This window comes from Enhydra lutris, unplaced genomic scaffold, assembly GCF_002288905.1.
Source record: "Enhydra lutris kenyoni isolate GAN:26980312 unplaced genomic scaffold, ASM228890v2 scaffoldscaffold37, whole genome shotgun sequence".
NCBI classification, from domain to species: domain Eukaryota; kingdom Metazoa; phylum Chordata; class Mammalia; order Carnivora; family Mustelidae; genus Enhydra; species Enhydra lutris.
In genome coordinates, this window is record NW_019154121.1 from 32,152,957 (window position 1) to 32,165,665 (window position 12,709).

General features: G+C 44.6%; 1 protein-coding gene across 1 annotated transcript in view; it reads right to left on the reverse strand.

Annotated features, from left to right (window-relative positions):
• Nucleotides 1-12,709, reverse strand: part of LOC111154369 (extended synaptotagmin 2) — a 79,900-nt gene that overhangs the window by 37,760 nt on the left and 29,431 nt on the right. The window contains exons 4-6 of the mRNA XM_022513919.1: nucleotides 10,819-10,895; nucleotides 6,841-6,913; nucleotides 6,505-6,594 (exon numbers count right to left, since the gene is read on the reverse strand). Coding sequence (XP_022369627.1) covers nucleotides 6,505-6,594; nucleotides 6,841-6,913; nucleotides 10,819-10,895 — 240 coding nt within the window. The remainder of the gene's footprint in view (nucleotides 1-6,504; nucleotides 6,595-6,840; nucleotides 6,914-10,818; nucleotides 10,896-12,709) is intronic.

Here is a 12,709-nt window from a genome sequence, read left to right on the forward strand (position 1 = left end):
AAAAATCAGTCTGGTATGTTAAAAATGGGACTTTATCCCTGTCTCAATTTACATTTTCCTGGCATCAGTGGAACATGTTCTATCTATTCAGTCAACATCTGCATTTTATCTGCTCAATATTCTAGTGGGTATTTGGGTATTTACTTAGAATAATTCCTACATAGTTGGCTAATATAAGATTCCATTTAGTGGATGCAGACAGGTTAAAAAAAAAAAAAAGCTTGACTGGAAAAACTGCTTTCTTATCAAAGTGCATATTATACATAATAAAATTATCTGTGCTTTATATTTGTAGAAGAAATGCTGCGTGACACTGCATGATCTCAATCACCCACATAGTCGCAGGAATGAAACTGCTCAAATCCCCTGGGAAGTGTATAGTTATGAATAAACACAAACTGGAAAGTAAAGATTCTTTTGGATAGGCCAAAACTAAAAAAAAATTTTTTTTAAGGAAGTCCTAAAAGATTAAGATTTTTCAGAAAAAGAGAAAGGAAGTATAAATTTATTGCAAATATCAGTACAAACTCCTATTGGTGCCCCCGCCCCCCCGCCAACAGGTGTAGAAGCAACGGCAATCTGGGGTAACCAGTGCCGGCCAGCACGCTGACCATGATCTTTGAACACATCTTCCAAGGGACCGTGAAGAAACAGATAGTCCAGGACTGGGGCAAAAACTGTTAAGATAGCCTGGGGGATCTTACTGAATCAGAAAGCTCGGGAAACACTCAGAGTGAATGAGAGGGCCTATCAAGGTGGGTCCCCTGGAAAGGACTCGAACTAGGGATGATCAGCTTATTCTCACAACCCTGGTCAAAGTGAGGAGACACAGTTAAAGACTACCCAAGTTCAGAGAAACCAAACACCAGGGAGGCAGGAACAGGGTTCAGCTGGGTTTGAGAAGAGATGCGAATGCAAAAAAGAAGCTCCCAGGGAAGGGACTTGTTGGAAGCCCTGAGGAGCTGGCCTGTCCCTGAGCAAGGGGAGGTGGGGACAGAGAGAGTCCAGAGCCATGGAGGGGTGAGAACAGGGACAGAGACCTATGTGTGAGCCAGTGTGTGTGAGAGTATGTGTGAGGGCAAGTGTGAGAAAGTGAGCACGTGTGAGAACGAACCAGAGAACGATGTGTAAGAGGAGGATGTGTGAGAATGAATGCGGGAAAGTGAGCGTGGAGTGTCAACACACGTGAGAATGAGCGTACCCGAGAACAACTGTGAGTGTGACAGCACACATGAGAATGAGCACGTGTGCGAGGGTTAGAAAGTGAGCACACAGAGGGGGAAGCCACAAGAGGGCTGGGAGCAAGGCAGTGCTTGAGAAAAGCAACTAAAATTAGTGTCCCGTCACCACCCCAACTACTGCGCTGGGGCCACTGAGATCTCTGGGAAAAACTGAAGAGACAGACATTTCCCAACCTCCTCTCCAGCTGCTGCAGCTCTCCCAGGAGAAACGGAATCAGCAGTGGTGTTCCACTTCCACTGGAACACCATGCATCTGTGTATTTCATGAAAACCACGGACACACCTGCTCTCTCTGCCCGTCCATGAACACACGGCCTGACGGGTGCCGTGAAACGTGTGCTCAGCTGTTTATTTCAGCGCTCACTCCGTGCCAGGAGTTCCAGGTGCGCTGAGCTGTACGGTACAGACCATGAGTCACCTGGGAAGTCTGCTGAAAATATAGACCAGTGGAGGGGCACCTGGGTGGCTCAGTTGGTTAGGTGACTGCCTTTGGCTCAGGTCATGATCCCAGGGGCCTGGGATCAAGCCCCATGTTGGGCTCCTTGCTCAGCAGAGAACCTGCTTCTCCTTCTCCCTCTGCTTGCTACTCTGCCTGCTTCTGCTCTTTCTCTATCAAATAAATAAATAAAATTAAAACAAAACAAAACAAAAGAACAACAAACTAACCTAAAGTTAGTTTGGCTCCCACCCTTCTCCAGAGTTTTTCATTTAGTCAATTTTCCCTGGTGGTAGCCATCAAGAAACTCTTAGGATTTCCAACTTCCACCTGGGATGCAGAAAACTGGAAAGAGCATCACAAATGCAGAGGAAGAGCTGAGGTGACGGGGCCACCGGCCTGAAACCCTTACTCAGAGCAGCTCTCAGGGCAACTGAGAGGATCCAGCTAAATCCTAACTGCTAAAGGCCAGGTGCCAGCGACACAGAGAAAGCCCTTTGAAATCCAGACACAGGCCATCTGCAACCCACTAGGTGGGCTCAAGAGTGTGGGTGTGCTATAGAGACAAGGGAAAACCCTTCTGCAGGGGTGAGGTCAGGGATGGAGCAGCTGCGGCTAGAAAGACCCAAACTCCACCTTCCATAGTAAGGAAGAGAAGCCACTAGGAAAAGGGACGTATAGTTAAGGTTCATTGCGGATAGGGAGAGGAGAAGAAAATAGCCTCTGTCTGGGGAGAGTAGGCCACCATCCCAGCCCTGACTGTTAGAGATCCTGTATTACAGGAGGGAGGTGTGCAGACTAACTCCTGTATTAAGACCTACCAAAGACACAAGCACAAGGAGAAGACAAGGTCACTAGAAAGGATGCTAGCCATGGGGACCCTGGGTAGCTCCGTTGTTAAGCATCTGCCTTCGGTTCAGGTCATGATCCTATGGTCCTAGGATTGAGCCCCGAATCGGGCTTCCTGCTCAGCAGGAAGCCTGCTTCTCCCACTCCCCCTGTTTGTGTCCCCTCTCTCGCTGTCTCTGTCAAATAACTAAATAACATCTTTAAAAAAAAAAAAAAAAAAAAAAAGGCACTAGCTCTGAAACCCAGTATGGGCCAGAGCAGTAGGGAGCTCCCCTGTTTCAACTACTCGGGGAAGGGCAAGACTATCCAGAATAATGAAAGATATCAAACCACAGATCCAGGACACTCTGAGAGCACCCGGAAGGATAAATACCCTCAAAGCTCCCAGGTTGACCTGAGCTGTAGTTTAAGTCTGGGACCCTCTCCAGTCCGGTAGACTCTGGTGGACCTGTCTGCCCAGCCCAGCCTCTCCACCTCGCTCCTGCCATCTACACAGGGTTGTAGGAACTGGCTCCCAGGAGCCTGATCCAAACAATGCAACCTTCCTCCTTCCTGCTAGTCTAGGCGCCTGGATCCGACACCGCAGGAACAAGGAAGGGAAAGCAGGAAGGTGCACTAGCAGCCGTTTCTGGCATGTGGACTAGAAGACCAGAGGGAGCTGGTCTCACAGGGAAGAGAATGGAGCCATCAGGCGTGGGTGAGACAGTCGCAAAGGCTTCAAGTTCTGCGTGCCAGTGGTTTTATGAGAGAACAATTCATGCTATTTTCATTTAGCTGAAGCCTTTCCTTTTCCCTTCCTTTGATTAAGGTGTGTCAGTTGCTGGACTTGTAGCTAACAGGACTCAAGCTCTTCTCACAGTCACTGTAAAAGGAAGATACTTGCCTTTCTCCATCTGTAAAAATGCAATCTGTGGTTCAAAGACTCTGCTAGCTGGGAGGACCCTCTTAGGACAAACAGACTGTGGGCACACCCAAGATCATCTCCGGAGTCAGTTCTGGAAGATGGATTTACTTGAGGCTAATCTGTGCTCTTGGAATAACCCAACAAAGAACTGGGGATTCTGAAACACCTCTGAGTGCATGCCAGAGGCAGTTTCAGTAACGGTCAGGTTAGCGTAAGTGAACGGCCAGTTCCCTGTGACATGGCCAAAGGGAGACACTGGCTTTTCTGGCTCCTACCAGAACCTTCACCCAAGTTTTTGTGTTTACCAAAACTTGACTTCTGGCATTAAGACCCACCAGAATGCTAAACCTATGTACAGGAAAATACTTAATTTCTTTAAAATCTGAGGACTTACCATGAACTAGGAATCTACTGTTTTATACCTATTGACATTTAGTGCTGTGAGGCAGTAGTCCCCGTGTCACAGATGGGGAGACGCCCACTGACATGTGGTCCCTGTGTTACAGATGGGGAGACCTGGGCTTAGGAGGATTAAACAAGCTGTTCAAGGCATACGGTCAGAAGAGAAAAACCAGGTGTGGAAGACCAGGCTGGAAAACCCAAGTCTGTCACTTAACCATTACACATACCACTTTCACTATACAAACTCTGAAAGTTTGTCACTTTAGAAATTCTTAGTTGTTGTTGTTTTAAACAAGTAGCACATTATCAAAGATAACTAAAACAAACGAACAATTATAAAAATGTGCAAAGGTTTCAAAAGAGTCTCTGGCAGTATTCTCCTAAATCATCTGGATAGCTAAAACCCCCAAATCTTTGTAGCTGTATTTTTCCTTAGGGTGAGGAAGAATTACTTGGCAACCAGAAGCGAGTTCTGTTCTCATATTTTCCAGTCAAAAATAACTGGGGAAAAAAAATTCCCTTCTCTCCAAAGTGTATGTTTGGCAACTTTTCTCACCATATAAGGAAATGAATGATCCTGAACTTTTCACAGCCTCATCCATTTCTGACACTAAGATTTTGTTTGGAAGTTACATTACAATTTTTTAAAAAAGATTTTATTTATTTGACAGAGACACGAGGGAGGGAACGCAAGTCGGGGGAGGGCGCAGGGAAGAGGGAAAAGCAGGCTTTCCACTGAGCAGGGAGTGTGATGCAGGGGCTCGATCCCAGGACCCTGGGACCATGACCTGAGCTGAAGGGAGATGCCTAACGACTGAGTCACCTAGGCGCCCATTATTTTTAAAGTAAATATACCTACGGAAGATCCAACCTAAGGAAGAGCACTACTAAGTACTGAGGGAGATTTAAAGATTTGGATTTCATTATTTTCTGAACTGAAAAAAGGTCTTTAGTAGTTAAAAATTCCTGTAAATCAAAAATACTTAGCCATCTACTGAAGATTAGTTTTTTATACTCATTAATGAAGGAAGTTTCTTAACCATATAATGGCTTTTAAACAACTGGTATGTGGAAAAAGAAACATGAATTTTATATCTTTTATGGAACTCTTCATTTCTCAAAATTTTAATAAATTAAATTTTAACACAGAGATTCCTTAATTCCTTTAATTTTAGTGTTTTATGTAGTCAAAACACATTCAAAATAAACCTGTTATTTAAGCAATAAGAAGCAAATCAGAGTGGTACTTTTGGTGGTAAGGAAGTGGAGACACTTAAATTCTTGCGTTTTTACACAGAAAAAATGCCATTTGTACTTTGGTCTAAAATAAACACGTATTTTTAAAAAACCCAACAATAATAGTTTGCATTAAGTTCTTTACAAAACTATAAAAATTAATATTCCTGCTTAAACGATACATACTGTTAATGACAACTCCAAAAAGGACTCACAGAAGTTATAAAAATGGTGAATCACGGGAAGGTAACAGAGAAACTGGTCAATTCCTCCATCGGACACTCACTGAACTGTACGGAGACGGGCATGGCTGTGGCTTTCAACGAGCTCATGAGCAGTGCACCACAGCGCACAGGACAGGAGGGCAGCAGGGGAACAAGGGCGAGAGCAGACTGCCTGCGTCTTTGGAAGGGATTCCACAAAGGGACAGAAACAGTGTTCTGGGAGTAGGGAACGACAAAGGGAGGAGAGGCGAGACGACGGGGGCCGGTACCGTCCTTGGATTATGCTTCCTCCCTGTGGCTGGAAATGGGGACGCTCACCAGGGGCAGTGTCAGGAAACGAGGCTGGAGAGAGACCCCACCTAGACCATGAGGGCTGTCTGCCAGGGAGAGATGCTCCCGAGTGGGTCAGTTCACACCTTGGGAAGCGGACCCTAGTGGTCAAGTGCACGGAGGACAGAGCCAAGGCAGGAAGCCGGTCAGAGGCTGCAGGAGTCCACATGAGGAGGATCCCTGTGGGGAAGGAGCCACCCAGGTGATGAGGAGGAGGAGCCTCAGGAAGAGTCAAAGGGAGGGGAGGGGTCACTTAGGCAGGAACGACATTTTTGCTGTCTTATTTTGAGCTCATAATGACTAGTTAGTACTGGCTACTTGTGATAAAACGTGGGATATACATGTATCTCTTCCACATATGTGTGTGTGGGGTATACACGCCAACAACGTGAAGTGATGATTACTACGGTTTATCCAATGTCAGTAGGCGTGTCTGGGTGGGGCAGTCAGTCATGAGTTCAAGCCCCACCCTGGGCTCCACATTTGGTGTAGTGTACTTGAAGAAAAAAACAAACAAACAAAACCCCCCCGAAAAAACCCATAGTTCAATCCAAAACAAACCAAACCAAAAACCTTAATGCCTTAAAAATCATCTACTGTGTAGTTCATTAAACATACCACAACAGAAAGGCTCTGCTTGTCAATGATGGCAACCTTTGTTGGCGGGGTTGCAAGATTTGCAACAGCAACTTTGTCAGCTTGGGCTCCCAGACTGACTGGTTTTGTGACTTGAACAAATCAGAGATGAAGCCCTCCGTTGAGAGCATAAAGAAGTATAAAAACACTCAAAGGATCCATGTATCAGAAAAGGGAACTGTGAGAGGAGGACGCTTCTCTACATCTTTGTCAGTTAATGAGAACATGAAATTAATGTTGACTTACTGGTTTCCTAAGGAAGAAGATAGACAAGGCTCCCACTAGGGGCATGTCTCCAATCAACGGTTCCAGGATCACCCGCATTGTACCATGAATCTAAATTCAAATGGGAAACCAAAACATGTCACAGAAGACAATTCCACAGGCCATTTACTGATGCAAGAAGGAGGATACATGATCATCTTAGTGACTTCTCAGCATCTGACTTCATGTTTCTCTCAAGTATAACCTACAAATAGAAAACTTAACTTCAAAGAAATTCTGAGTTAATAAAAACTTGACTTTTTTTTTTGAATGGAGCATAGAGAATTTTAGAAGACTATGAAACTTTTAAAACCTTACCTGTATACTTTGCACACCAGCTCTACAAAAATACCGCTTGATCTCCAAGTCAATCTCACAGTTTCCTACAAAACTAGCAGAGAAAGTTCTGTATTACTGTCTCTTAATCACCACAGACCTGCAAGGCATATAATCTGAGTAAAATGACAGCAAAACAACCAAAACCAGCCTGCACTGTAACGTGAGGCCCGTGTCTGAGAGTTTACTGCCCAGATCACAGATGTCCCTGCTGGCAGAGTTGACACAGCCACACCAATTACACAGGTCACTTCCCAACCTGCGACTTCTGGATCGGTCTCCTGCTGGAGTACAGTTTTCATCTGTTTCTCAAACAACTGTGTTTGTTTAAAACATTAAAAAAAAAAAGCTTAGATTATGTCTCGCCAGAAGTTAATTTCGCACCCATGCTCCCTGGTCATGAGACAACTAACAGCAGTGCTCCAGGGCTCTGTGACATCAAAGGTTAGATGTGATGCGTCTCTTCGGGGCACCAATTTTACTCTGTGATTAAGTCATTTCAATCATTAGTATGAAACAAACAAACGAAACAAGAATTAGTACGACGCTGAACGTCAGGCTTGTGTCTACTCTTAATGTGAGCTCGAAACATCATCTATGTTCTGCGCGGGATCTCTGTGATCCGACTCCCACCCTCGGAAGCAGCACGTCACGCTCCAGCCCGAGCACATCTGGGGCCGGTGTGACGGAGGCTGGAAAGCACACAAGTACAACACTAATGAAAGGCATCTGGGAAGAATTCTTCCAAAATTTATGTCCTGGCATTCGAGCCAGCACCTGTAGGTTCTTCTCACTGTGCATAATGCTGGATCTAGCTGGCAAAATCACCTATTAAAAAACCATCTCAAAACTTTCCTCTTCTTCACCCTAAGACCTGATCATTGTATTTCCTAATATCTGCCTTCCCCATCTCTACCACCAATAACCTAAAGTCGCAGCCTAGAACACACAGAAAGGAGAATGCAGATTTTCTTTAGAGACATAAATATCCGAGCAGCAGGATCTGCATGGTGTTCTGACTGCTAGAACCATGAAAGCCAGACTGCGCCTTCACCGTGGCATCCATTAACCGATTCACTCACAGGTTTATTTAATAAACGTGTATGAAATCCTCCCTCAGTGCCAGAGTAAGAATACAGTTTCTATCCTCAGGAAGCTCGTTATCAGACTAGCGGACAGTCCCAGGGTACAGCTGAGCTGAAGGCACAGTCGGGCTGGGCTTCCTTTTATCCCACTGATGACAACCAGTGCTCACAGCTGTGCCTGGTATTTTAGAGATGCAGATTTTCCCATCGGATCCTCGGAGGCAGTCAATGCTTCTTTGGAAAGTAAAGGTAGTCAGTGCCAACCCTGTACAAGGACGACGTTCGTACCCTTCAGAAACTCAGAGACAACACTATAAAACACAGTGATCCTTCGTCAAGGCAAGAAACACAACTATGGGCTGGGTCTGTCAGTGGACGCACGTTAGCGGCTGCCCTTCCACAGCTGTGGTACGAGGCCTCACAGGGATGCAGGAAGCTATGAGCAGGCTCACAAAGAATGAGGACAAGAATGAAACGAAACCACCTTTATCTGCCAGGTGTGGTACCGGGCAGACTGTCAGTTCATCTTTTTCCCAAAATTATTTTTTCTTGTGGTAAAATATAAAGAACGTAAAGTGGACCATCTGGCTCATCTCTAAGTGTGTAGTTCAGTAGCATCAAGCACATTCACCTTGTGTGACCAGCGCCACCATCATCTTCAGGACTCATCCATCTTACAAAACTGAAACTCTGTCCCCAGGGAACCACTTACCATTTCCCCTCCCCCAGGCCCTGGAGCCCAGCATTCCAATTTCTTTCTCCAAGCGACTGAGCACTCGAAGGACCTTGTGTAAGTGGGGTCAGGCAGTGTTTGTCGCGTTGTGACGGGCTCACCTCCCTCAGCGTAACATCCTTATGGTTTATCCACATTGTGGCATGGGTCAGAATTTCCTTTTTGTTTTTTTTAAAGGTGACTAGAATTCCTGCATGTCCAGACCACATTTTCTTTACCCGTTCTTTGCTGACGAACATCTGGGCTGCTTCCACATTTCAGCTACTGTGAACTGCTACGAATGTAGGTGTACAGGTAACTCTTTGAAACCTTATTTTCAGTTCTTTCGGTTATGGACCCAGAAGTGGAATTGCTGGGTCTTTATTAGTTGTTTAACTTTTTGAGGAACAACAGCAACCGCACCGTTGTACACTCTCATCAACAGCGCACGAGGGGTCCAGTTTCTCCACGTCCATGCCAACACCTGCTGCCTTCTACTGTCTGCCAGCAGCCATCCTACTGGGGCCAGGTGGTGGCTCACTGTTGTGACCTGCGTCTCCCTGATTATCAATAGGGAGCATCCTCTCATGTGTTTGCTGTACATTTGCACAGCTTCTTTGGAAAAATGTCTATTCAGGACCTTTTGTCGATTTCTGAACCGGGCTGTATGTTCTTGCTGAGTTTTAGGGGTTTCTTACACTTTCAGATATTAAGTGCTCGCTGGACATGTGATTACATGGACTGTGTTGCTTCCACGGATTGCTCTGAGTGCTGACATACAATAATATTAAGTCTTCCAAATGAAGAACACGGGATGCCTTCCATCTCCTGTATTTCTCTCAGTAGTTTTTTTTTTTTTTTTTTTTTTTGAAGATTTTATTTATTTGTCAGAGAGAGAGGAGCTAGAGCGAGCACAGGCAGAGGCAGAGGGGGAAGCAGGCTCCCTGCCAAGCAAGGAGCCTGATGTGGGACTTGATCCCAGGACGCTGGGATCATGACCTGAGCTGAAGGCAGCTGCTTAACCAACTGAGCCACCCAGGCGTCCCTCAGCAGTGTTTTATAGTTTCTTTGTACACGTCTTTCGCTTTCTTGGCTAATTCCTAAGAGTTTTATTCTTTCTGATTCTATTGTAAATGAGATGTTCTTGATTTCATTTTTGGAATGTGCACAGTTAGTGCACAGAGCATAACTGATCTTGTATGTGCTGACTTTATATTCTGCTGCTTTGCCGAACTTATTAGTTCTACGAGGTTTTTCTGTGGAATCCTTAAGGTTTTGTACATTTAAGATCATACCACATGTGAATAGAGACAATTCTACCTCCTCCTTTCAACCTGGATGCCTTGTCTTTTTATCCCTACCGAGCGGCTTGGGCTAGGACTTCCAATGCCATGTTAAATGGAAGTGGTCAACGTGGACATGCCTGCTCCTAATCTTGGAAGAAAAGCTTAGTCTTGCACCACTGAGTATGATGTCTACTGGGGGCTTCTCACATATACCTTTTTATTTTTTAATTTATTTAAGTAATCACTACACCCAACGTGGGGCTTCAACTCATGACCTGGAGATCAAGAGTCGCACACTCTTCTGGCTGAGCCCGCCAGGCGCCCTCACATATGCCTTTTATTATGGTGAAGTAGTTTTCTTCTGTTCGCAGTTTGTTGACGGTTTTTATCATGGAAAAATAATTAATTCTGTCAAATGCATTTTCTACATCAACTGAAATGATCATGTGTTTTTTCCCCCCTTCTGTTCTGTTGACGTGGTGAGGATTCATTTGTATATGTTGAAGGATCCTTGCATTCTAGGAGTAAATCGCACTTGGTCATGGTGTATAGTTCTTTTAATATGTTGCTGAATTCAGTATGCTACTACTTTGATAAGGATTTTGGCATCAGTGTTCATAATGGGTATGGGTCTGCAGTTTTCTTGCAGGGTCTTCAATATTTTTAATTTAACAATCTTATGACTGGCAATTATCTAGGCTATCAGGAATTAAGACACAGAAAATCAATAAATTTGGGTCTTCAACAATTTAGTCAACTTCTACTACACATCAGGTAAGAAGCATCCTCCTTATATCTTCCACTTTATGGGTATAGCTGAATGACATTACAGGCCATTAATATGACATAAATAAAACACACACACATACAAACTTACCTAATCTGAAGGTCTAAAATTATTTGCCTTTTGTCCACATTTTCAGTGTACACCTTGACACCATTGATCCTGAGGGGCTGAAACGAGAGGCAGCTTATTTTAAAATGCTTATTTAAAAAAGAAAACCCACCCTTCCAATGCAGCACAGAGACGAGAACAGGCCTTGCACCAGGCCACAGGAACTGAACTTCTGCTTCAGTGCAGTCGCTGTTTCGCCTTGGGCGAGTCCGTAGGCCTCCACTCTCCAGTGTCCTATCTGGGAAGTGTGGATACTAAGTGGCATCCATCTAACGAGGTTACTATGAAATCAAAGGACAGGAGGAGCGTGTCTGATGCGCAGTGAGTGCTTAAAGGCCCAACCCCGCGGCCCGGTTTCTTCCAATTTACTTCGATGCTTTCCCTCTGACTTGTTGTTACATGGTTTGAAACACAACTAACTTCCTTTTTTTTCCTTTATGACTTGTAATTTTTCATTTCTTAAAATTTTCACAAAAATGGGGCTTTTCAGTGATTGAAAATTACTGGCTGTAGGTATAATTCTAATCTAATCTTAATTTAACCTGATACATGATAGAGACATGATTGTAAAAGGAAAAGGCAGATCATAGTAACTGTCATGTTTCAAGGACCCAGCTGTAACACCATTTCAAAACCTCCCATTTTATCACTTTGAGACTGCTTCTAGGAAAGTTCTCAACCTCACCTTTGAGCATCAAACACTCAGCGGAAGGGACTCCTGACCTTTGGAGAACTACAGCTCACTGTGACAGTTTAGGTGCCCCAACATCTTGCCCCTCAACTGGCCGTAGGATTAAACTCTAAGTCTTTGTGGCGGCGGGGGGCGTGCCTGGGTGGATCAGTTGGTTAAGTGTCTGCCTTTAGGTCAGGTCATGATCCTGGGGTCTTGGAACCCAGCCCTACCTCGGGCTCCTTGCTCAGCAGGGAGCCTGCTTCTCCCTCTGCCTACTGCTCCCCCTGCTTGTGCTCTCTCTTACAAATAAATAAAATCTTAAAAACAAAACAAAACTCTAAGTCTTTGAGCATCTCCATCTTCTACTACCTACGATCTTCTACTATCTACTACCTACTATCCTAGCTTCCTGGCGTTTTTTCTGATGATACTGCCTTAGACATGCACAGACTATGAATCACAGAGAATACAGTTCAAATCACTATGCTGATGAGTGAAAATGGGATATAGGTAGCTTAGGGCCTTTAGTTTAAATGTTTGCATTAGACAATATTCCCTTCCTCCACTGAACATGACATCTGATGTTAGGAGAAGCAGCAAGGCCAAGCCCACTCCAGGTGACTGAGCCTTATCCAACACAGGACAAACACTTAAAGGCAAGAGAACTCAGCTGACTGAGAGACTCAAACAGCACATCGGGTGTGTACAAAGAACTATGCTTGGGGCTCTGCACGTCCTTCTAGCCTGTTCCTTCCTCAGCTAGCCTGAGATCACATGTACTTGTAAGACAGCGGTGCAGTTCATGATGTCAAGCCACTTTTACCGAGTCAGCTACTACTCTTAATATTCTTCCTGTTCTCCAAGGATAATCTTAGTATCAAACTTAAAGAGCGTGTAATACCAAGTGAACATAATTCCCCCTAAAACAAATCCAGCTGGGGTTAGAATTCTAATCTCCACAAACACAAGCATATCATCTTACATTAAGGGACCACAAACCATGGCCTGCAGGTTCAACTTGGCCTTTGGCTATGAAAGGTTTTTAAATGATTATAAAAGAAATGGGGGCGGGGCAGAGAAGAATAAGCCTCAAAGACTTTATGGGCTGTTAAGGACTGAAATATGTAGCACTGACTTTTTACAGAAAAAGTGTCCGACCTCTGCTTCATGCTCACACAGCGTTCTACCTTGTATTGTGTT